The sequence below is a fragment of the Manis pentadactyla genome, chromosome 4, assembly GCF_030020395.1.
Source record: "Manis pentadactyla isolate mManPen7 chromosome 4, mManPen7.hap1, whole genome shotgun sequence".
In the NCBI taxonomy this organism is placed as follows: domain Eukaryota; kingdom Metazoa; phylum Chordata; class Mammalia; order Pholidota; family Manidae; genus Manis; species Manis pentadactyla.
The window spans coordinates 30,845,755-30,871,689 of NC_080022.1; the positions used below are offsets into that span (position 1 = coordinate 30,845,755).

A 25,935-nucleotide genomic window follows, 5' to 3' on the forward strand; every position below is an offset into this window, starting at 1 on the left:
CCACTGGAAGCTCTGCAGACGAGAGCAGAGCTTATCTCCTGGTGGCTTCACTAGCGGGTAGTCAGGAGTCCCCCACTATCTGTTGGAAGGTTCCAAAACATCAACCTGTAGGTCTTTTCTTTTGGGCCAGCCAGTTTTTCCAGAGAGGGGTGTGTCAGACTTCTGCCAAACAGATCAGGAGCCTGGCTGCTATCATTCAGGGGAAATGGGTGGAATGAAAGGGGAGCGGGAGGAGATGGCTTTTCAATATCGCGTCTTATCACCACTCCCTGTTTGTTATCTGCATGTCTGGCTCTTTAGTTAAACTGCTCCAGAGAGTAAGGCTTGTTTCTCTTGTCACAGGTGGGAAGGAGCAGTACTTGGATGTGCACTTATGGAAATTGGGGAGTCTGACCATTCCTCATGTAGATTTGCAACAAAAAACCTGTTTTTGGCCCGATGTACTTACCTCTACTTTCTGAAGTATCTTATATGTCTTATACCTGAGCCTTTCAGGAGCTGTAAGAAACCTGCTCCTTTCTTGCCAGTGTATCCCTCTTCAGGCACAAAGGTTTCAGCTTTTTCTTAGCTTACAGTTATCACTCATTCACCTGCTGTCTTTCAAAAATATGTCTTTTATTATCTCTTATCACCTCTCCACATTCTCTTTGCCCAGTGGGTTTATTACTTCTTATTCTTTTGCTATGGGTTTATTAAAGTTTAAGGAGGAAGTGAAGTTAAGCACATCAATTTACCACTTTTAATCAGTACTTAAGTGTCCCTGCTCCCCCAACCAATGGCTCATTTATAGTTACTGGTAATTCTGATTGCCAAGGACTGTTTGATTCACAACAGAAAAAAAAAGGATGAATTTTCCGAGCTATATGGGCAAGAGTTAGAAGACTAAAGAATAATAAAGTATAAAGATGACATACATATCCATGGGAACAGAGAATATGTAAGGTAAAAATAAACAAGCTGGGACCAGTCAAACCAGCAGTAGTTCAGGTTGCCCGAGGGGGAAGGAGGTGGAGATAAGGAGTATCTTAGTTTCCTTCACTGATCATCAGGTGGTACAAACCCAAGAGAGCTCTGGGACTATGCTATACATGCAGCCAAAAGGTAGGAAAGGAAAAGAGAGGTAGAGGAGTTATTTCTATTTGTGAGTCATTTATAAGGCTGTATCTTGGAAAATGACTTCAAGAAAGTATTGTATTGAAGAGTTGTTACTAGACAGGATGATATATTTGGAAAACCCACAGGATAGATACCATAACCACACAAGTTGATCCCACATCTCAATGATCACCTAGAATACTTCCAGATCTACTGAATCAGAATTTCTAAAGATGGATTCCTGGGATCCATTTATAATGAATTTCCCAGGGGTTCTGATGTATAATTTCCATTTGGAAACAAGTAAACAAGAACATACTCCAAAAGTGATTCTCTGTATTTTAAATGCCCAAAAACACTTGAGTAGTTGGGGACAGTGGGGTGAAGGCTAACCCCTTGCTGCTGACAACATAAAGAATCTGTCCTCTAAATATTAACAGTAATTCTTTGGGTGTGCTACTCTCTAAAGACTGTTTGTTTCTTAAATATGGAAATTTATTCTGACATAATTACATTCTTCCTACATAGAAAAATACCCTATCTGAGCAGCTTTAGGTTTACAACAAAATTGAGCAGACAGCACAGAGAAATTTACAAAAACTATCTCATTTGAAGATCACTAGCAACTATTCCTAGAATCATGGTTAGCATGAAAGTCAGCGTATTTCCACACAGTGACAGTTCTATTTCCACCTAACCATACGTACTGTTCTTGAACAGCTTTGGTGTAAGCTCCAGCATTCAGTGTTTTTCTGATCAAGTCACAGATGTGAGAGCTCTCCCCTGGGCACCGAGGGAGTCCAAAAATACCTACAGTAGTGGAAGACAAATATGTATTTCTTCAATAATTATGTATTCAACACCTATGTGCAGGACACTGTAAGAACCAAAAACAAACCAGAGCTACACCCTCAGCTCATTCATTTATTCCTCAAGAAAATACCATATTGAGAATTAATACTATAACCAGTTTCTTTCTGGTGCTCCCACACTCTTTGCTCCCCAAGGACCTTTGCACCTGCTCCTCCCTGGAGAATGTACTTCTTTTACTGCTTCACTACCTGCTATGTGGCTGCAACCATCTCCCCTCCAGGAAATCATGTCAATTAAATTGGATAAAGATTGATGGCAACCTAAAGATTCATCTGTGTTCCAGGCCTCTGGAATCCTAAGTCTCTTCCTATTTCTTCATCAATGCTGGCTAGTTTGTTATAAGCTGGAAAAACAGGATTTTGTGAAATTGGCTGACTTTTTATATAAGTGGCACTGCTAGAATTTTTACAAATCAAGCAGTCAGGTGAATTAGAGCAGAGGAAAAAGGAGGTAAAGAGGCCAAAATTACCTTGATGCTGTCCCCCAATTGAGATCAGATTGATCATGGGAGGTGATGGGCATCTCTGAGCCACTGCCCTCCTGGGGATAAAAAAGGATTATCAGCTCCAACTGTCAGATATAAATGTATTATCCATAATCAACTTCCCAGATTAAGCTACTTAATCCTCTGTGGTTTCCCCAAGCCACAGAGTTTCAGGATTTTCTTCTGATATGGCCAAACACAAATCTTTATTCATCTATAGAAAATAAAACTTCATAAAACTTCTCACATGGGAACATTTTAGAATAGTTTCCCATCCAAGCTAGGTGAAGATTTTAACAGAATTTGAGGAGTGGACCTATCTGAATAAAAGAAAAAGTATCAATTCCATGTAAGTGGTCCAATGTAACAGAAAAGGACTTACAGAAACTGGCCTCCCTGGGAAAATCCCATAGCATTGTAGCCCTGCTGCAGTTTAGGATCCTTAGCGAGAATCTGACACACTGTTGTTACTTGGGAATTAACATTCAAGAAGAAGCTGTTCTCCACATCCTAAAAGAAGTGCCACAGAGAAGTAAAAGGATGGTGTGAAGACAACCACTGGCATCTTCTCTACACAAACTCGTTTAGGTTGGTACCCTCGCATAAATCACTCAAAAGTTAAAGTACCACTGTATGATTTGCGGCTAAAAATACAAAGTAAAGCATTTTAATAGTACATCCTACAAAATCAGTCAGCAAACCTTCAAAGGAACAGAGCTGTGCAGAGCCTTACCTCTGCCTGGTCCTTCCCAATCTCCAAAGATAAGACGTAAATTCCAGGTATTTTCTTCTCCACCATTTTTTTCACAGCCCCCATGCTTAAGGGATTACAACAGCTGTCTCCTAAATAACAGACAATAATGGGAACTCATGAATCAAAACAACATTATTTATTTTTTGAAAACTTCGGTGCTTCAAAGGGTATTATCAAGAATGTAAAAAGACAACATAGAAAATGGGAGAAAATATTTGCAAAACATCTATCTGCTAAGGGTTTAATATCCAACATACACAAAGAACTCTTACAACTCAACAAGAAGATAACATAATTAAAAAGTGGGAAAAGGACTTGAACAGGCACATCTCCAAAGACGATATACAAGTAGCCAAAAGCATATGAAAAGATGTTCAACGTCACGGGTCATTAAGGAAATGTAAATCAAAACCACAATGAGATACCACTTCACAACTACTAGAATGATTTTTTTTATTATTATTATTTTTTATTTTGGTATCATTAATCTACAATTACATGAAGAACATTGTTTACTAGACTCGCCCCATCACCAAGCCCCCCCGACAAATCCCATTAGAGTCACTGTCCATCAGTGTAGTAAGATGCTGTAGAATCACTACTTGTCTTCTCTGTGTTGCACAGACCTCCCTGTGCCCCGCCACATTATACATGCTAATCGTAAGGCCCCCTTTCTTTTTCCCTGTCCTTATTCCTCCCTTCCCACCCATCCTCTCCCATCCCTTTCCCTTTGGTAACTGTTAGTCCATTCTTGGGTTCTGTGAGTCTGCTGCTGTTTTGTTCCTTCAGTTTTTCTTTGTTCTTATACTCCACATATGAGTGAAATCATTTGGTACTTGTCTTTCTCTGCCTGGCTTATCTCACTGAGAATAATATCCTCTAGCTCCATCCATGTTGTTGCAAATGGTAGGATTTGTTTTCTTCTTATGGCTGAATAATATTCCATTGTGTATATGTACCACATCTTCTTTATCCATTCATCTATTGATGGACACTTAGGTTGCTTCCATTTCTTGGCTATTGTAAATAGTGCTGCAATAAACATAGGGGTGCATCTGTCTTTTTCAAACTGGGCTGCTGCATTCTTAGGGTAAATTCCTAAGAGTGGAATTCCTGGGTCAAATGGTATTTCTATTTTGAGTTTTTTTGAGGAACCTCCATACCGCTTTCCACAATGGTTGAACTAATTTACATTCCCACCAGCAGTGTAGGAGGGTTCCCCTTTCTCCACAACCTCGCCAACATTTGTTGTTGTTTGTCTTTTCGATGGTGGCAATCCTTACTGGTGTGAGGTGATATCTCATTGTGGTTTTAATTTGCATTTCCCTGATGACTAGCAATGCGGAGCATTTTTTCATGTGTCTGTTGACCATCTGAATTTCTTCTTTGGAGAAGTGTCTGTTCAGCTCCTCTGCCCATTTTTTAATTGGATTATTTGCTTTTTGTTTGTTGAGGTGTGTGAGCTCTTTATATATTTTGGATGTCAACCCTTTATCGGATCTGTCCAATATATTTATGAATATATTCTCCCAAACTGTAGGATATCTTTTTGTTCTATTGATGGTGTCCTTTGCTGTACAGAAGCTTTTCAGCTTGATGTAGTCCCACTTGTTCATTTTTGCTTTTGTTTTCCTTGCCCGGGGAGATATGTTCATGAAGAAGTCGCTCATGTTTATGTCCAAGATATTTTTGCCTATGTTTTTTTCTAAGAGTTTTATGGTTTCATGACTTACATTCAGGTCTTTGATCCATTTCAAATTTATTTTTGTGTATGGGGTTAGACAGTGATCCAGTTTCATTCTCTTACATGTAGCTGTCCAGTTTTAGCAGCACCATCTGTTGAAGAGACTGTCATTTCTCCATTGTATCTCCATGGCTCCTTTATTGTGTATTAATTGACCATATATGTTTGGGTTAATGTTTGGAGTCTCTATTCTGTTCCACTGGTCTGTGGCTCTGTTCTTGTGCCAGTACCAAATTGTCTTGATTACTGTGACTTTGTAGTAGAGCTTGAAGTTGGGGAGCGAGATCCCCCCCACTTTATTCCTCCTTCTCAGGATTGCTTTGGCTATTCAGGGTCTTTAGTGGTTCCATATGAATTTTTGAAATTTGTTACAGTTCGTTGAAGAATGCTGTTGGTAATTTGATAGGGATTGCATCGAATCTGTATATTGCTTTGGGCAGGATGGCCATTTTGACGATATTAATTCTTCCTAGCCAGGAGCATGGGATGAGTTTCCATTTGTTAGTGTCCTCTTTAATTTCTCTTAAGAGTGTCTTATGGTTTTCAGGGTATAGGTCTTTCACTTCCTTGGTTAGGTTTATTCCTAGGTATTTTATTCTAGAATGATTTTGATAAAAAATAATAATTTTAAAAACAGCAAATGATAAGTGTTGGTTAGGATATGGAGAAATAGGAACTCTTGTATATTGCTGGTGGAAATGTAATATGATGCAGCCACTATGAAAACAGTTTGAGGGTTCCTCAAAAAGTTAAACATAACAATTACCATAGAACCCAGCAATTTCACTTCTAGATATATACCTAAGAGAAATGGGAACATATGTCCATACAGCATGAATGTTTATAAGCAGCATTATTCATACTAGCCAAAAGGTCAGAATAACCCAAATATCCATCAATGTATGAATAGATAAACAAATTGTGGTGTGTACATATAATGGAATATTATTCAGCCATAGAAAGGAAACAAGTACTGACACATGATACAAAATGGATAGTGTAAGTGAAATAAGCCAGACACAAAAGGTAACATATTGTATGATTCCATTTTTGTATGATATACCCAGAATAGGCAAATCGAGACAGAAAGCAGACTGGACATTTCCAGAGGGTCATGGGAGCGGGGAATGAGGAAAGATAATTGGTATAGGTGTTTCCTGGCATGATGGAAAAGTTTTGAAACTAGAGAGAAGTGGTGGCTGGCCAACACTGAATTCACTAAGTGCTACTGAATTGTATACTTTCTTATGGTTGATCGTATAGGAATTTCGCCTCAGTAAAAAAAAGGGGAAAAAGCATTTCTTGCTTAGCTCTGTTTATCCAATAATAACAAACTTCAAAAGCCCATACAATATAATTGGGACACCAAATTTAAAGCTGAAAAATAAGCAGAGGTGCACATTCCTCTTCCTTATCCAGAACATTTGGGGTTAAGAGACTCAAAGGCGCTAGTTTCTCTTCAGGGCCAGGACTAGGCTAATACCAGAGCAGAGCCTAGGACACAGAATCTAAGGGGCACTTGCTCTCAGGTTTGTGCAAGTGCTGACCCTCAACCTGTACAAACGAGAGAGTGAGTGCCGTCTTACATTCTGTGCTCTCGGGTCCTCCCTGCTTCACCCTAGCACTAACCCTGTTCTTTCTCTGTTGCAAGGATCCAAAATGAAGAACTGGAAGCAAAGTGACTAGCCAGAGGGGAGAAGTGGGCTGAGATCATTTTCCATTATGAACTTCATCAGCCATTTTCAGCCTGAGAGGAAGCTTAAGAATTTGTTTTTAAAAGAAGGAAAAGCTAAGGCCTAGAGCATCTTCTATTTTCTTTCATAATAGCATTCACCGCACTGAACTGTAACAGTCAGTTACTTAACTGCCTCCAACGTGGTGTGGATAGACTGTGCTCTGGGAAGGAATGGATTTTCCTACATTTTCTCCACTGTAGTAGCCCCATGGCCTGGCACACAGGCTTAAAAGAACTGTCTATATTTGCTAACTCTAGTTCCTCTCTGAAAAATCTCCCTTTAACTCATTTGAATAAGTCTCTCACCACTCCCCAAAATTGCTTTTGTCACGGTCATTAGCAATCTTCATTTTGCTAAATCCAATAACCAATTCTCAGTCCTTATCTTACTGTCAACAAAATTCTATTAAGTTGATTACTCCCTCCTCTTGAAACATTTTCACTTGGCTTGAGCACACTGCATTCTCCTGGCTTTCCTCCATCTCTCTGTTGTTCCATCACTGCTTCCCTAGTTAATTTCTCCTCATTTCCTCAACCTCCCAATGTTGAGAGTGCCTCAGGGCTCAATTTTTAGACCTCTTTCCTCCACTGTGTTCACTCCCTCCCTAGGTGATCCTGGCCAGTCTCATGGCTTTAAACACCAGCCATATGCTGAATGCTCCCAACTTAAATCTCCAGCCTGCCATAGATTCTGCACTCCAAATGCCTCTCCAACATCTCCTGGATGTCTAACAAGCATCTCAAATTTAGTTAAGTCCAAAAACAGGCTCTTGATTTCTCCCCACCCCAAATATGCTTACCCTACAGGCTTCCCTATTCTGGTAAACTGACAACTCCATCCTTCTAATTGTCCAGACCAAACCCATGGCATCATCCTTGACTCAACATCATTCTCTCTTTCTCCTCCTACATCTAATCTGTTGGCAAATCCCATTGGTTCCACCTTCAAAATGTATCGAAACTTTGAGCACGTCTCAACATCACCCCTATAACTATACTGTCTCAAGTCACAATCTCTGCTTAAATTATTGTAATAGCTTCCTAACTTGCCTCCCTGCAAATGTCCATGACCCCCTACAATCTATTCTCAATACAGCAACTACAGTGGTCCTTTTAAAATGTCAGATCACATGACTCATCTACTCAACCCTTCCCCTGCATCCCCCACCAATGGCCTCCCATCTCAGTCTAGCCAAACTCCCTAGAATAGCCTTAGTAGGTACAACATCTGCTCCCTGGCCTCAACCTAAACCTCTATTTTCTTCTCCTTGCTGACTCAGTTCCAGCCACACTGGCCAGAATGTTGTTCCTTAATGTAAGACATACTTTTGCCTCAGGACCTTTGCACTTGCTATTCCTTCTGCCAGATATCCACATTATCTCTTCCCTCATTCACACTGGGTCCTTGCTCAGATGTCACACTTTGAGTGAACCTTTCCTGACCTTGCTCTATAAAATTGCAAGCCCCCACCTCCAGTCTCTGTTCCCCTCCGTGCTTTTTCTCCACTTCACTTGTCACTATTTGATATATGTTTTATTTATTTATTTAGTTAGTTAGTTATAGTCTGTCTCTCCTACTGGAAAGTAAATTACAAAAGAGCAAAGAATTTAGTCTCTTTAGCTCACTGCTGTATCCTCACCTAATGAATGCTCAATGTGTTAAATGTATAAATGAACTATAGATGCCTAACAAATCTATGTTCAATGTGTGACTAAATAAAATGGACTAAATAAAAGTCATGTAGCCACAGACTAGCTCGCCTTACCAAGGGCCAGATACTGCACCCTGACGCCAATGCCGTGAGGATTAAACAAGAACAGCACGAAAAACCCTAACGCAGTGCACAGCCCTTTACAAGCGCTCTCCAAAAGACAGCTCTTCCCACTTCTCCCTTTCCAATGCAGACCAGCCCCCAAATCCTAAAACGGCCGGCCCGGTGGCGTGTTACCGTGGTCCTCGCCCCCAACCCTTGCACTTTGCATACGCGAACCCAAGCTGGGAGAGGCAAGGAGCCGCCGAACCCTGTCGACCGTCTTCTCCCTCCCTCCCTCACTCACCCATCCCATGCCAGATCACCAGTGGCAGCGGCTTCGCCGGAGGGTCGAGATGCTCCAGCGCCCATGCAGCGCAGGACCCCGGCAAGAAGGTGAGGGCCAGGAGCCACAGGCAGTTCGGCGACGCCATCTTGGCTCGGTCATGTGACTGCGCTCCGGCCGCGGCGTGGCGCCGGCTCGGGCGGACCGGGTGCTCCGCACGCCCACCACGTGGAATCCAAACGACCGCCAGCGTTTATTCAGCGCTGACTACACCCCAGACGCTGTCGTAAGTGCTTTACACCTGTTAACTGATTTACTCCTCTGAACAACGCTGTGTCCACTTCTCCCCATTTTACAGGGCAGAGCACTGAGGCACTGAGAATTTGGGTAAAGGAGCCAAGGTCACAGAAGTAGCGAATTTCTGAGTCCAAATTCATGTCTGGTAACCACTTCCCTGTACTGCCTTTGGAAGCAAAATGCTTTGTGGAAGGAAGAAAGAAGGACTCAGCTTTCTATTAGAAAAGCAAGGGGAGGGATTGTTAGCGGCAGACCCTAGAATAGGGTCCTAGGTCCTTGTCCTCGCGTATTAAAAGTATTTAACGCCAAGACTGAGGAGTATGCAAGTAAGCAGTGCACTTTATTAGAAAAGTGAGGAAACAGAAACACCTTGATAGACCAAGGCGGGCTGCTCAAGAGATTCAGCCTTGAGATGAACCGGGATGGCCCCTATTAATTGGGAATGAAAATGTTTATTCATTAGTTATTAGGTTACCCAGCATGAATAGGGAGGGCTTCAATTAGCGCAGGCTCAGTTGGGTTACATATGTACATGTATGTTGCAACTGTGATCTTATGTATCATTAGCATTTAAAACCTCCGCCTAGGGGTGGAAAATTCAGTATTATGATGAAAACGCAACTATTGGACACAAAATTTTCCTTATTGCTCATGTCACAAGTTGTCTTGGTCCATTGATTACCTGACCAAGGGGTCTCTAAACGTAGGACATAGCGGCTATAAAACTTGTTAAAACAATAGGCTAACATGCATGAAAAGCAAGATGTATTGGAGCCTTACAGACCCAGTGGTGAAAGTCACATGGCATTTTGTCGGGACTTAGGTATGTGAGGTTGGACTGATCTCTCCGTTTTTTTCCTACCTATCTCAGGATGATTTCCGACAGAGGCTAATCATGCAGGGTGTGGTCTTTTTTCCGGATCTTGAAGGAAAGATAGGATTTCAAAATGCAAAATGATATGCGGAAGGACCAGTATGAGTTAAGGTAGAAAGAAGGAAATTATGCTGTGCGTTCTAGAAATGGAAGGATTTCTAGGCTGATAAGAGAGAGCACTTGTTGGATAAGTAAGAGTAATGGAAAAAGCCACTGCCACTTCCTGATCTAATCTCAGGGCTCAATTATTGCAGGAGCTTCTTATCCACCATTTCGCCCCTTTCCACCCCTGATTCTAATCCTTTTTATGCTCTGGTGCCAGATTCATTATCTCAATCTACTTTCTTCCTCTCAATTCCCTGCTCAAAAATTTTTTTTCAGAAGAACAGAACATTATAATAGTTTAAATGGAGAATTTGTTTAAGTAAATTAGGGTGTAGTGCTATACAATGGAATATTATAAAGTAAGTTTTATAAAAGATAAGGTTGATTTATAGATCATGACACAAAAAATGCCCTCAATATATTGTGAAGAAAAAGCCGATTACACACCCACCTGAAGCCCTCTTATTTGATGCTTTGGGACTGGTTAGTTGTTACTTGAAAAAGACCATTAAAATGGAGAATCATAAAGCATTTTTCAATATACAGTGTTGTTTGTTTTTGAAACATTTTTAAAGAAAAATATGTTTATTGCATATTTTAAGCATTTCTTTTAAATGAAGACTAATAAATATAAATTCCTTCACCCATCTTTTGAGGTGTAGCCTCAGGGTTTTCCTGTGATTATAGGACCTCTGATTGAAGTGTTTTTTGGGAGTGATTTGTGCTTCTTGCCTTTAAAAAATCATCTGTGATTTTTTAAAATGTTTCTTTAAAGTGGAGAAGACACTTGTGAAGTAATCTGAATGCAAAATCTAGGTATGTATAATTTTCCCAATCACCCATTTCTCAGCTGTACATCATTTAATAAATTTTTTTTAGCAACTTGATTTTAACAAGCCTGTCCAAAGCATTTGACTTAATTTTCTTAAAAATATCTCTTTACACTAATATTTCTTAAGTTTTCAAAAATTTAATTAAATTAACAATAGCAAATATCACTGATATAAATGAGGAGAATAAATCCAACTGACATTTGGTAGTCAGCTCAACTGACAGGAACAGGACTACGCAGAAGTTCTCAAATAAGGCCTCCTAGCCATGTTTAGTGTGCTGTGGGCATCAGTAAGTACATTTTAGAATTGGGAGAGTAGGTTAAATAGGGATTTAGAAAGTAACTATGTATTTTTGCAAAAAGTATATATGTTGTGGTGATGGTTGCCTTTCGATATTAACTAAAAATGATTGGATTGTACACATGAAATGGATGAATTTTATGGTATGCAAAATGTGCCTTGTTAATGCTCTTTTTAAAAAATCTATGTATTTACATATTTCTAGTGATTTCACTGAAAGGCTGAAGCATTGACAAGAAACAAATACATAAAAACATGAGGGAACTATTAAGAGTGATATTTTGGAGGGCTGTGCTATAAGGAATTTTCACATTTTACTTTATATACTTCTGTATGGCTTGAATTTTTACAGCAAGGATATATAACTTATTTTTTCCCAGGTTTTGTCAGTTTTATTGAGATATAATTGACATACAATATTGTATTAGTTTAAGATGTACAATATAATGATTTGGTATATGTATAAATACATAACCTTTATAATCAGAAAAAATATATATATAGTAAAAATTGCTGTATATGGAATATACAATAATTTTAGATTGAGATAATGGAATAGACCTTCTCATAGACTGTTACCACCAGTACCTAGGAAAGTTTAGAAGGTTAAAATTTCATCCATAGCAAACAAATAATAACACTCAATATCTTAAGTGTCAACAAGTAGCAGTCAAGGAAAGAAATAGAAGATTCTGGTCTGGAGCATATCAAAGCTACTGATCCTGCCTTCATTCCATCAGAACTTATACTGTTAGGTCCACATATGCACATATGTTCCAAGAGAAAAGAAAATTAAGTGTTTTCCTTATATTTCATCTTTTTTCTCTGGAAAAGTGAGAATGATTACTGGGAAAAGAAGGTGAAGAGAAGTGAAGAATAGGCTGACTCTTTGGAGAGCAATAAAGACTCCAGGAAAGCATACTGAATTGAGGGAGGTTCTAACGATTGAGGCTCTTTCCCATGGAATGGGATATACCAACCTCTAGTAGAGTAAACTTCAGGGAAGACACTTAAAACCTCAGAAGGTATTGCAGAATTTAGGTATTCTAAGAAAGGCTGCACAACACCTCCCCTGAATTCTACCCCCTTCCCTCATTTAAACTTATAAATCATAGAAAAAGTGCATACAGCATAAAATAACAGTCCTCAAACTACAGTTCATTAGGAAAACCAAAGTAATTTCAGATACAGTGGGGAAGAGTTCAGGAGGAAGGTAGAGAAACCAAAAAAATTCCTCCCAAGTGTTTAGAGTTATAGAATAACCTAAAAAGAAAATGAGCTCAGTGGACTAAGAACTAAAAAATTAGATAATAAAACAACTGAAATAAATGAATAGGGAAATTGCACATCTAATAAAGCAAAGACCAAACTATATTATAGAACTAATAAGTATATCAAAACAACAAGAAGTATCAATGGGGAGATTCAAGATGGCGGCATGAGAGGTGAGATGGAGAATTCTTCCCAAAACCACAAATAGTATGAAAATATAGTTAATTGCTACAACTAGCCCTAAAACAGCAACAAGAAAGAAGGCTGAACCAGACTGCATGCAGACCTCACGAACAGAGCAGACCTCATGAACACAGGGTAACGTATGAAAGCCTTTATCAGGTGGGACCCAAGCCCTTCCCCACCCCAGCTCACTGGCGGGAGGAAGAGAAATGGAGTGGGGGAGGGGGTGGAAGCCTAGAACTGCTGAACACCGAGCCCTGGAGGTCTGCTTTGGGGGCAGAAACCTACACTGTGTGGTGCTCTGAATGTTGGGGAGCTCAGATAGGTGGAGTGCTTGAGAGACAGATTGCTGCCATTTGTGGAGGAGGGATCCACACCCAGCCGCTCTGGGACAAAGGAAAGGCAGGTGGTTTGAGAGGCTTCCTAGCAGCAACAGGGCTGCTGAAGGAGTGGGGTTTGCATGGAGCTTGCTGTGTGGGGGAGGGGAGAGCTGGACAAGGTTGTCTGGGCAGGCTCTGCCCAGCTGGTTGGGAACTTTGAGGAGCTTCAGGCACCCCATTCCCCTGGCTGCCTACTCAGCTCTGAGGCCCACCACTGTGACACGCACCCTGCTGCGCCTTCCTCCTGGCCTGCCGGCACCGGTTCGCAAACCAGCAGTCACTGCACTGGCATCAGGCCAGCCAGAAGGAGGCTCAGCCTGCAACAGCTATAGAGGCAAAGCACAGAGGCTTACACCTGTGTGCTTGGCCCACTGGCTCTGACACTCGAGACAGGTACTGCAGAAGGGAATCAGGAAACAGATCTTTCCTCCCCCTAGGCACCAGCTCCACTCCTCTACGATCCCCAGCCTCACTCTAGGGGCTGAGCAGCTCCAGAGACTGGAGCTTCTGGGCACTAGTGGGCACCACATAGAATTATGTAACATCAAAAGAACATGGTTCAGACCCAAATCTCACAAACCCCAGAAAAAGGGCCTGTAAGGAAACTGAACTCACCAATCTGCCTGAAAGAGAGTTTAAAATAAAAATCATAAGCATGCTTATGGAGGTATAGAAAAATATTCAAGAACTCAGGAATGACTTTAAGTCAGAGATTCAATCATTAAGAGATTCCATATCTGAAATGAAACATACAATGGAGGGATTTGAAAGCAGATTAGATGTAGTAGAAGAGACAGTAAATGGAATAGAAATTAGAGAAGAGGAATACAAAGAAGCTGAGGCACAAAAAGAAAAAAGAATCTCTAAGAATGAAAGAATATTGAGAGAACTGTGTGACCAATCCAAATGGAACAATATTCATATTATAGGGATACCAGATGAAGAAGAGAAAGAAAAAGGGATAGAAAGTGTCATTGAGGAGGTAATTACTGAAAACTTCCCCAATCTGGGGAAGGAGATATTCTCTCAGGCCATAGAGGTACACAGATCTCCCAACACAAGGGACACAAGGAAGACAACACCAAGACATACAATAATTAAAATGGCAAAGATCAAGGATAAGGACAGACTTTTAAAAACAACTAGAGAGAGAAAAAAGATCACATACAAAGGAAAACCCATCAGGCTATCCTCAGACTTCTCAACAGAAACCTTACAGGCCAGAAGGGAGTGGCAAGATATATTTAATGCAATGAAGCAGAAGGGCCTTGAACCAAGAATACTATACTTGGCAAAGTTATCATTTACATTTGAAGGAGGGATTAAACAATTTTCAGATAAGAAAAAGTTGAGAGAATTTACCTCCCACAAACCACCTCTACAGTACATTTTGGAGGGACTCCTATAGATGTAAGTATTCCTAAGGCTAAATAGATGTCACCCAAGGGATAGACAAAGGGCACAGAATATGATTCATAATATACAAAGAAAGGAGGAGGAAGAAAAAGGAGGAAAAAAAAAGAAGAACCTTTAGGCTGTGTTTATAATAGCACATGAAGTGAGTTAAATTAGACTGTTAGATAGTAAGGGAATTACCCTTGAACCTTTGGTAACCAGGAATCTAAAGCCTGCAATGGCAGTAAGTACATACCTGTCAATAACCACCCTAAATGTAAATGGTCTGAATGCATCAATCAAAAAACATAGAGTCACTGAATGGATTAAAAAACAAGAACCGTCTATATACTGCCTACAACAGATTCACTTCAAACCCAAAGACAAACACAGACTGAAAGTAAAGGGATGGAAAAAGATATTTCTTGCAACTAGTAGGGAGAAAAAGCAGGAGTTGCAGTACTTGTATGAGACTAAATAGACTTCAAAACAAAGAAAGTCACAAGAGACAAAGAGGGACATTACATAATGATAAAGGAGTCAGTCCAACAAGAGGATATAACTATTATAAATGTCTATGCATCCAAAAATGTATCACCTACATATATGAAACAAATACTAACAGAATTAAAGGGGGAAATAGAATGCAATGCATTCATTCTAGGAGACTTCAGCATCCAGTAACTCTGAAGGACAGATCAACCAGACAGAAAATAAGTAAGGAGACAGGCACTGAACAACATATTAGAACAGATGGACCTAATGGACATCTACAGAACACTCCATCCAAAAGCAACAGGACACACATTCTTCTCAAGTGCACATGGAACATTTTCAAGAATAGATCATATACTAGGCCACAAAAAGAGCTTCAGTAAATTCAAGAAGATTGAAATTCTACCAACCAGCTTCTCAGATCACAAAGGTATGAAACTAGAAATAATTTACACAAAATGAAAAAGCCCACAAACACATGGAGGCTTAATAACATTCTCCTAAATAATCAATGGATCAATGACCAAATAAAAGCAGAGATCAAGCAATATATGGAGAGAAATGACAACAATAATTCAACAACATAAAATCTGGGACACAGCGAAGGCAGTGCTAAGAGGGAAATATATTGCAATAGAGGTGTACCTCAGGAAAGAAGAACAATCCCAAATGAACAGTCTAAACTCACAATTAATGAAACTAGAAAAGGAAGAACAAATGAGGGCCAAAGTCAGTAGAAGGAGGGACATAATAAAGATTAAAGCAGAAATAAATAAAATTAAGAAGAAGAAAGCAATAGAAAGAATCAATGAAAGCAAGAGGTGGTTCTTTGAGAAAATAAACAAAATAGATAACCCCCTAGCCAGACTAATCAAGAAAAAAAGAGAGTCTGCACACATAAACAGAATCAGAAATGAGAAAGGAAAAATCACCACAGAAGTACAAAGAATTATGAGAGAATACTATGGAAAATTATATGGTAACAAACTGGATAACCTAGAAGAAATGGACAACCTTCTAGAAAAATACAACCTTCCAAAGCTGACCCAGGAAGAAACAGAAAATCTGAATAGACCAATTACCAGTAAAGAAATTGAATCGGTAATCAAAAAACTACCTAAGAACAAAATGCCTGGACCAGATGGTTTCACTGCTGAATTTTATCACACATTTAGTGAAGACCTAATACCCATCCTCCTTAAAGTTTTACAAAAAGTAGAAGAGGAGGGAATACTCCCAAACTCATTGTATGAGGCCAACATCACCCTAGTACCAAAACCAGGCAAAGACACCAACAAAAAAGAAAACTACAGACCAATATCCCTGATGTAAGTAGATGCAAAAATACTCAACAAAATATTAGCAAACCGAATTAAAAAATACATTAAAAAGATCATACATCATGATCAAGTGGGATTCATCCTAGGGATACAAGGATGGTACAACATTTGAAAATCCATCATCATCATCCACCACATCAACAAAAAGAAGGACAAAAACCACATGATCATCTCCATAGATGCTGAAAAAGCATTTGACAAAATTTGACATCCATTCATGATAAAAACTCTCAACAAAATGTGTATAAAGGGCAATACCTCAACATAATAAAGGGCATATATGACAAACCCACAGTCTACATTATACTTAACAACGAGAACCTGAAAGCTTTTCCTTTAAGATCGGGAACAAGACAAGGATGCCCACTCTCCCCACTTTTATTCAACATAGTTCTGGAGGTCCTAGCCACGACAATCAGACAACAAAAAGAAATAAAAGGCATCCAGATTGGCAAGGAAGAAGTCAAACTGTCACTGTTTGCAGATGACATGATATTGTACATAAAAAACCCTAAAGAATTCACTCCAAAACTACTAGATCTAATACCTGAATTCAGCAAAGTTGCGGGATACAAAATTAATACACAGAAATCTGTGGCATCCCTATACACTAACGATGAACTAGCAGAAGGAGATATCAGGAAAACAATTCCATTCACAATTGCATCAAAAAGAATAAAATACCTAGGAATAAACCTAACCAAGGAAGTGAAAGACCTATACCCTGAAAATTATGGGACACTCTTAAAAGAAATTAAAGAGGACACTAATAAATGGAAATTCATCCCATGCTTTTGGCTAGGAAGAATTAATATTGTCAAAATGGCCATCCTGCCAAAAGCAATCTACAGATTTAATGCAATCCCTATCAAAATACCTACAGCATTCAATGAACTAGAGCAAAAAGACCTGAATGTAAGTCATGAAACCATAAAACTCTTGGAAAAAATATAGGCAAAAATCTCTTGGACATAAACATGAGCAACTTCTTTAAGAACATATCTCCTTGGGCAAGGAAAACAAAAGCAAAAATGAAACTACATCAAACTAAAAAGCTTCTGTAAAGCAACGGATACCATCAGTAGAACAAAAAGACATCCTACAGTATGGGAGAATATATTCATAAATGACATATCTGATAAAGGGTTGACATCCAAAATACATAAAGAGCTCACACACCTCAACAAACAAAAAGCAAATAATCCAATAAAAAAGTGGGCACAGGATCTGAACAGACACTTCTCCAAAGAAGAAATTCAGATGGCCAACAGACACATGAAAAGATGTCCACATCGCTAGTCATCAGAGAAATGCAAATTAAAACCACAATGAGATACCACCTCACACCAGTTAGGATGGCCAGCATCCAAAAGACAAACAACAACAAATGTTGGCGAGGTTGTGGAGAAAGGGGAACCCTCCTACACTGCTCGTGGAAATGTAAACTAGTTCAATCATTGTGGAAAGCAGTATGGAGGTTCCTCAAAAAACTCAAAATAGAAATACCATTTGACCCAGGAATTCCACTCTTAGGAATTTACCCTAAGAATGCAGCAGCCCAGTTTGAAAAAGACATACGCACATCTATGTTTATCGCAGCACTATTTACAATAGCCAAGAAATGGAAGCAACCTAAGTGTCCATCAGTAGATGACTGAATAAAGAAGATGTGGTACATGTACACAATGGAATATTATTCAGCCATAAGAAGAAAACAAATCCTACCATTTGCAACAACATGGACGGAGCTAGAGGGTATTATGCTCAGTGAAATAAGCCAGGCATAGAAAGACAAGTATCAAATGATTTCACTCATCTGTGGAGTATAACAACAAAGAAAAAACTGAAGGAACAAAACAGCAGCAGACTCACAGAACCCAAAAATGAACTAACAGTTACCAAAGGGAAAGGGACTGGGGAAGATGGGTAGGAAGGGAGGGATAATGGGGAAAATGGGACATTACAATTAGCATCCATAATGTAGGTTGGTGGAGACATGGGGAACGCAATATATACAGAGAAGATAAGTAATGATTCTATAGCATCTTACTATGCTGATGGACAGTGAATGTAATGGGGTGTGTAGGGGGGACTTGATAATAGGGGGAGTCTAGTAACCATAATGTTCAAGTAACTGTACATTAACGATATAAAAAAATGTTCAACAAAAAAAACCCCAGCAAGGAATAGAATAGACATGGCTCTAAATGTAATTATTGATGTGGAAAACAGGCTTGAAGCAATCACCATAAAGCCAAAGTGAATAAAACAGAGAGAAGCTAATAGATTTGAAAGACAGAGGTAATTAGTGTCCCTGGAGATGAAAACTTGTTAAGTGGGATAGAAGAAGCATTCAAAAATGTAAAAAGAGAAGTTTCTTCTAATATGATTAATTAATTAGTAGTAGTAGCTTGAAAAAGTTAAAACAAGGTATTTTGATAAAAAACTCAATCCTGAGACATATTTTAATTAATTTATTGAAATTCAGGCATCCAGAAAGAAAAAGCAAATCACATACAAGAAAAAAATCAGGCTGTTCTCAGATTTATCAACCGCAACATCCAGAGACAGAAGACAGTGGAGGACTGTCTGCAGAGTTCTGAAGAACAAAAATGTGATCCAGAGATATTATACCCAGCTAAGATGTCATTAAAAAATAAAGGTAGTAGAGAGATTCCCACAAATATAATAAAAAATTAATAGGAAAGAAAAGTACTTGAAAGTGAAATTCAGCCAATTAAGAAATAGGACAAAATTAAGAAGTCTTGGTAAAGGATATGTGATGATTATTGATTCCATCTAAATATAGAATTAATACTAAACATTTGTGTGAATTGTTGTTTTAGAGCATATACTTGTTATATAAAATAACAATGTAAAATAATATGACTAAGAAATATTGGCCTCTGTGGGAAGGGGTTGTGGAAGATAATCGTGTGAGTGTGCTGATGTCTTGATCTTCCACAGCAGGGTGAGCTGATTCTAATTTAAAACATCTTTTTTGAAAAAACAAAACAAAGCAACATGATATCAAAATTGCTTTTCCTAACCTTAAGTCAGTATTTTGAGAAATAACAGCTCTTGTAGTGAATAAACCCTTATTTGATATCTAACTTTTCTTTCAGGTTCTTTTTATTCTGTTAATTTCAAGTTAGCTTGAATTAAACTTAAAAAAATTTTAATATAGTATGATACCATTTAAAAAGTAAATATATCTTTTAAAAAGTGGATCTAGCTGTACACCACTTATCATTCTACTTGTATAAAAAAATGAAAAGATATTTAGAATGATGTTAACCAAATGTTAATTTTTTTTTAGATGGGATTTAGGAGTTTAAAATCCATCTAAATATAGAATTATATTTTCTTTTTCTTTTTTTCTCATTGCTTAAATTCTTTATAATGAAAATGTATTATTTTTAAAGAACAATAGCTGTTTCTTATTAAAACAAAACAAAATGAGAAACAAATCGTCAACACTTCTCCCTAGTCTTCAGGATACAGTTGAAGCTTTTGTATTCAAAATAAAAACCCAAACTATCTTTCTAAATCTATCTCCCTTTACTCCCGCATTAACAGCACCTATCTGTAAGAGGTATTCCCTGAAAATCCCTGTTTCTGCTCTTTTTCCCACATTATTTTTTCCATCTTGAGTGGGCTTGCCATCCTTATTCTACCAAGACAAGTGCAGCACATCCCACAAAGCTCAACCTCTGGTCTGTCTCTTCCATTGACCTCTTCAGAGTTCACCCACCATCCTAGCATTTTTAAATCAAATAGTCAAAAGTATCCAGCTAGAGATGTACCGACAGAGTTCTTACTTCCTCTGGATCTGGTTTTAAGAGGAACCATTTAGTGAGAGACAAGTGAAGTTCTCTCAATTTAAGTCAATTCCAGGTTGTTATTTTAGTAAGTACCCCTGAAGCTTATTAATATTATAATAGGAATTGAGAACTTGCAAAGCCTGAATTTCAATGTAACTTCAGAGTACTGGAAGTTAATAACGTACATATCCTTTCCCTGAATAGAGAAAGAACAATGGGAACACACAGAAGTATCTGAATGCTCGTAAGTTTTGGTTTTCCTTTTGCACATGTGACAAAAACGTTTTTTTATAGATTGAAATTTTTTAATAAAGCTGCTTGCTGTTTAAAAAATGCTTAATCAGTAATCAAGATCTAGATATATACTGGCTTTTCAAAAAAATGAATGGAGATTTTGTCAACTGACCACATACAGTATATACTCTTGGACTGAGAAACAACCTATATCCTTCATTTGGGCCATATCATTACCTGGTGGCAGCAATGGATAAAAGTAATACTCAAGATTTCTTGGTTTGTTAACTATTGGGAGCTACAAAAATGATTTTGAAAGAGAAAAAGTTATATTAGATGTGCCATCTACATTGAAAACTTTTGAGAAAATGCTTGTATCTTCTTACCCAATGGAAAATAATATCATTACATATATATATTTTATAACGTTGAGACAATTTTAAAGCTTTTGAATATATATATATATATATATATATATATTTACCATTGTGAGAATTAATAAAGGAAAACCTCACTGAAGTGGAGTCTGGAGGCTGGAAGGGGGAGCCATACCACTTCATGTCAATTACAGGACCCCCAACAGAAGAATCCTCACCATGAAGGAATCACCAATTACAGGTCCCAAAGGAGAAAGCTATACATTGCATCTCCTACAAGAAATTGATACCCCTGCAACTCAGCCAGTGAGAAACCATCATCACCCTGAATGAACTTCTGCTTTTCTCTAACTTTTATTCAAAACAACCTCTCCCAACTTCCTCCTTCTTCTCCATAAAATAAAATTCCTCTCCTTTCTTTGTTGGCTTTGTCTATGTTTTCGCCGTAATTTGCATGTCCTGAATTGCAATTCTCTGCTATTCCCCAAAAATCCATTATTGTTGGTAAAATAACTGACTTTTATTTTTAAGGTTAACACCATATATAGACACATACATACAATGTTTAAATTTTAAAAAGAGCATAAAAGATAAAGTCTCACTTCCTCCCCATTTCTTATTAAGTCTCACTTCCTAGAGGCAATTCTGTTAATAATTTCTACTGTTGCTATATCCTGATTTATCACGATTTCTTTAATCAGAATAATTATTGGCTTACCACTTTTCAACTGTATCTCTCCACAGGAAAACATATTAACAAATTTTCCTTTCCACTTCTCTGCCTGTAGATCTTTAATTATTGTAAGTATGTATAACATTTATATTATTTTGTGACTAAATACAAAATTAATTTGTATACTAAATGACTAAAAATTAAAACCAAAACCCAGCATTTACCATATTATAATTCTATAAATATTAACAGTAAAACTGAGTAATGTAACTGGACCCTAAGTGATGAAAATACATTGCTATGTCATTTAAACTTTGTAACTCAAAAGGGAGACTTCTGTGTATCTGTATCTTTTGGCTTTTTTCACTTTGTCTGGTCTTATATCTCTATTATGTGATCCTCTTTGTTAGATTCCATTTTCATTTTGCTGAAGTGTATCTAAGAGTAATTTTTTCACATGGAGCATGAGGTGTTAAAGATTTTGAGTTCTTACATGTTTCTTACTTTGTCCTCACATTTGGTTAGGTATAGACTTCTGACAGACTTTCTCCTTGACCAAGTTTAGACAGGCTCTTCTGAGCTCTCTTTTTTACTATGTCTCATCCTTGGGTTCTGTCCTCATCCTGCTTAGCCCTGTCTTAGCAAGAATCCTGCTAAGTCAGTTTAACAAGAATCTCCCCATCCTTGATATCTGATCACCATGGACATCTGATCAAATTCCTCATTTCCCATCTTTGATGTCAAAGTCCTTCACCTGCTTTTAGCAAGAATCCTGTTTATCAGGATTTAGACAAGTTTATGAAGAATACCCCTACCCTTGATGTTTCCTAGTAATTTTCCATCCACCGACACCCTCACTCTGCTTTTTTCCTATGAATTCCCAGCTGTCTTTGCAGTTGAGTTCAGTTTTATTGATGTCTCTCTCCCGTATTACCATAGTACTGAATAAACTCTGTCATTACAGCTTTTGCTAGTGTCTGCCTCTGTTTCTCTTTAACAATTCAAAGTTAAAATACTTCTTCCCTTGCAACTTCAAAGACATTCATTGCTAATGATTACAAGTCTCATTCCTTTATAGAGAACTCATTTTGTTTGTTTGCTTTTTTTCTCTCTGGATGCCTCGTTGCCCACTCATATTCCTATAGAGAGAGCTAACCTGAGTTTCCTCTGCATGTGTGTTTTCCCAGTAGGTCTATCCCTTAACCTTGGGCTCTATGTGAGCAGGAGGTGCATATCATATCATCAGAGAGATTCTTTGTAGGGTTCATGGGGAGTGGTCTGGCAGTCTGTGGACCTCCATAGGCAGGCAGTCTGCTGACTCATGAGGGTAGAGTACACTACATGAATCTTGAATGAAGCTTCTTTTCCCCACCTCACTTACTTTTATTTAAGTCTGATTTTCTTTTTCTCAGGCTAAATATTCTCTCTAGAAGCTTGCTCCAGGCAAACTCTCACTGTCTTCAGAAAGCATCAATGCTTAGTAGACAAGCCCTTGAAAGAGAAGCAGTTGGATTCTTCCTTTGGTGGATAGCTGTGCCAGATTGTCTGTTGGAAATTCACATCATTTATCCCCTTCTGTGCTCTCCCATATTATGAGCACTGGAAATTGGGGATATACATTTTGCAAAATCCCTTAGCAGTGGAGTCCAGGTTAGTGGCAGCCAATGAAAGGCAGTCAAATGAGATTTGGAAAGCAATCAAGAAGCAGAAGCCGTATTATATTATTTCTCCTCAGGCGGCAGCAGAAGGACGGGAGATTTTGCAGTGGCCTCCAAGTATTTTCTGACAAATCACCCACCTTCATGCTGCATGCAGTAGTAATCATTACAATTCCCAGAACTGCTGACTCTGAAAGCTAGTTGCAAGTCTGGGAGCAAAGGATGAATTTCCCTGACCTTCAGTCCTCTAGTTGTCCTAATTGTTTGGTAAAATAGCTATATTCCTGAAACAAGTTCCTTCCTGCTTGAAATATCTAGAGTAGTTTCTGTTTCCTTGATTGATCCCCAGCTGACATAGTGACAAAAACAAGGAGAGCTGGAAGATAAACATGCTTTGAAACAAATGGCTAGACGAGGCCACACATGGTGAAGGCAGGAGGTGGCAGTTCCAAGAAAGAAAAAAGGGTTGAATTGCTGGGGCCCACAGCAAAGAACAAAGGGCCTAATAGCTCTTCAAGGAGAAGGTGCATAGGAAATTGCTTTTAGACTGTGAAGATACAATCTTCTTGTTTACTACTCTACCCCTATTGCATAGCACATGCTTAACACAGTTGGTGTAAACTATATATAATAGATGTATAACCCAGTAGAGAAAATTGTGTCTTTCTTTGTGCTTCAGTTAAGATGCTGTTGGTTGTAAGTAATAGAAAAATCCAGCTTAAACTGGCTTAGGCAATAGAATGAATTTCTTATTACACATAACTGAAAAATGTTCAGAGCTATGCTGAAACTTGATGTTAGAACTTCAGACAAGGCTTTATCCAACAGCTCAACAAGGATCTAATTTCTTTTCATCCCTTAGGTCTGCCTTCTAAAATGTTGGCTTCATTATAGGACTGAGTTCTTTTGTTGTCCCAAAATTGATGCCCGTATCTCTAGGGTTACACACTTTCTCTTTCTCATCTTGTAGAAAATGGAGTCTTTAGACTAGCATTCCTAAAAAGGATATGACTGGATTGGATTAGATCACTGCCTACTCCTGGACCTATTACTGTGGCCAAGTGTGCACTGATATGTTCCACCACTGAGTTAGAGTCAACTTCCCTGGAAAAAATGAATGCTATAAGAGGAGACAAAAATAATGTTTTCTATTCTTAATATCTGGTCTACTCAACTTTATTGCTAATTCCTTCGGGGTTCCACATATCTACATAGCTTGGGCTGAACACAGGAACTACTTGCAGTAGGAACTACCGGATAAATGTAGACTGCACGGTGGATAAGACAGATCTAAACGACTCCACTTAGTGAGAGAGGATCCCATCTATCTCAATGACAAGACCCAGCCACTCTCTGGACAAACATATTCACTCCCTGGAACTAGTGTTGATGAGGAAGAGGATATGCCTCTGCTCTAGGACCTGACCCACAGAAGTTAAGGCCTGGTTCTTCAGATTTTCCTGTAGCTACTGAAATGCAGTAAGACTCTAGATCCCACTTCCTCTTACCTGGTCCAGGACTTAGTTTATTAATTTATTCCCTCTCACTTCTACATCATCACAATTTCCCTCTCTACTTATTTCCAAGAGTGTACAAACATGACTGTAATTTCTATCTTAAAAATGTGCCTCCCGTGAACTCCACAACTTCCTCTGCTTATTATCCTATTTTCCAGAGTCTCTTTGCAGAAAAAAGATCCGTTATACAGTTGTATGTACTGGAAGTCTCTGTGGCTTCTCCTCCCGTTTTCTCCTGACCCCATTTAATCAGGCTCTCATAATTCCCCCAAGCTGCTCTCATCAAGGTCACTGTTAAACCACTTGCTGAATCCGAAGGGTAGTTTTCAGTCATCTTTCTCAGCTTCTCAACAGCATTTTGCACAACTAATCATTCCCTCCTTCTTCAAACCCATTTTTCACTTGGCTTCCAAGGCTTAGCACCTCCACACTTTTCCTCCTCTCTCACTTTGGCTCCTTCTCAGTCCCCTTAGCCGTTGCTCCTCATGTTCCCAGCCTCTACTTATGCACATTCCCTGGGTAATAACAACTGGCCCCATGACTTTAAAAACAAGCTATTACACGCTGAAGTATTTACAAGGGAAACAATAAATACACAGAATTTACTTTAAAATACCCAACACAGGAAGGAGTGGAGGAGGACGGGACAAGACTAACAAAATATTAATAACTGATAAAGTGAGGTGATGGGTACATGATATTCATTATATTATTTTCTCTACTTCTGTATATGCTTACATTTTTTTCTGCAATAAAAATAAAATAAATACAAAAGCATAAAATAAAAGTACATAAAATAAATACAATCTGTATACTGAACACTTCAATATTTATCTTTCCAGTCATGGCCTTTTTTCCTCAACTCCAGACGTGTGCTTTCAACTGCCTACTCAACATTTCTACTTGATTGTATAACAGTCATGTCAAACTTAACATGTCTAAAATGAACTCCGGATCATCCCCCTCTCCACCTCAACCCCTCCCATCCCCCCAAGAACACTATTGTTCTGCAGGGTTTCCTGTCTCTGTAAATGACATTACATTCACCCAGTTGCTCAGAACAAAAACTTCGGAGTCACCCTTCACCCCTCTTTTTCCCTTGTAATCCACATCCAATCCCATCAGCAAAATACATTCAGAATCTGACAGCTCACCGCCTCCACTGCCACTATTCTTGTCTGTCATTTCTCCTCTGAGCTACTGCAAAAGCCTTCTAACAAGTCCTTGCTTCCACTTTGGCACCTACAATTTGTATTCCACAGGCAGCCAGAGTCTTTGAAAATGTTAATCAGATCATGTTACTCCTTCCCTCAATTTTCCAGTAAGATCCCCCCACACTACAATAAAAGCCAATATCCTTAAAACAGCCTACAAGGCATTACATTATCTGCCCCCAGCCTTCAGTCTCACATCCCTGGAGGCAGGGATCTGTCATCACTGTTGTCACTGAGCTCCA

The 25,935-nt window shown here is 38.7% G+C and overlaps 1 protein-coding gene and 1 long non-coding RNA gene across 3 annotated transcripts in view; one reads left to right on the top strand and one right to left on the bottom strand.

Moving 5' to 3' along the window:
* PPT1 (palmitoyl-protein thioesterase 1) overlaps positions 1-8,906 on the bottom strand; it is a 22,848-nt gene extending 13,942 nt beyond the window's left edge. The window contains exons 1-5 of one of the 2 annotated variants that reach the window (XM_036876637.2): positions 8,744-8,904; positions 3,186-3,295; positions 2,835-2,962; positions 2,438-2,508; positions 1,803-1,905 (exon numbers count right to left, since the gene is read on the bottom strand). In XM_036876637.2, coding sequence (XP_036732532.1) covers positions 1,803-1,905; positions 2,438-2,508; positions 2,835-2,962; positions 3,186-3,295; positions 8,744-8,870 — 539 coding nt within the window. In that variant the 5' untranslated portion in view covers positions 8,871-8,904. Of the gene's footprint in view, positions 1-1,802; positions 1,906-2,437; positions 2,509-2,834; positions 2,963-3,185; positions 3,296-8,743 lie in introns of both variants that reach the window. The other variant, XM_057500060.1, reaches the window with a different exon arrangement.
* LOC118907717 (uncharacterized) lies at positions 8,871-20,827 on the top strand. The gene is made up of 3 exons (XR_005022926.2): positions 8,871-9,008; positions 20,225-20,264; positions 20,748-20,827. It is a non-coding gene; the product is annotated as an uncharacterized LOC118907717 (long non-coding RNA).
* Positions 20,828-25,935: the final 5,108 nt, after the last annotated feature.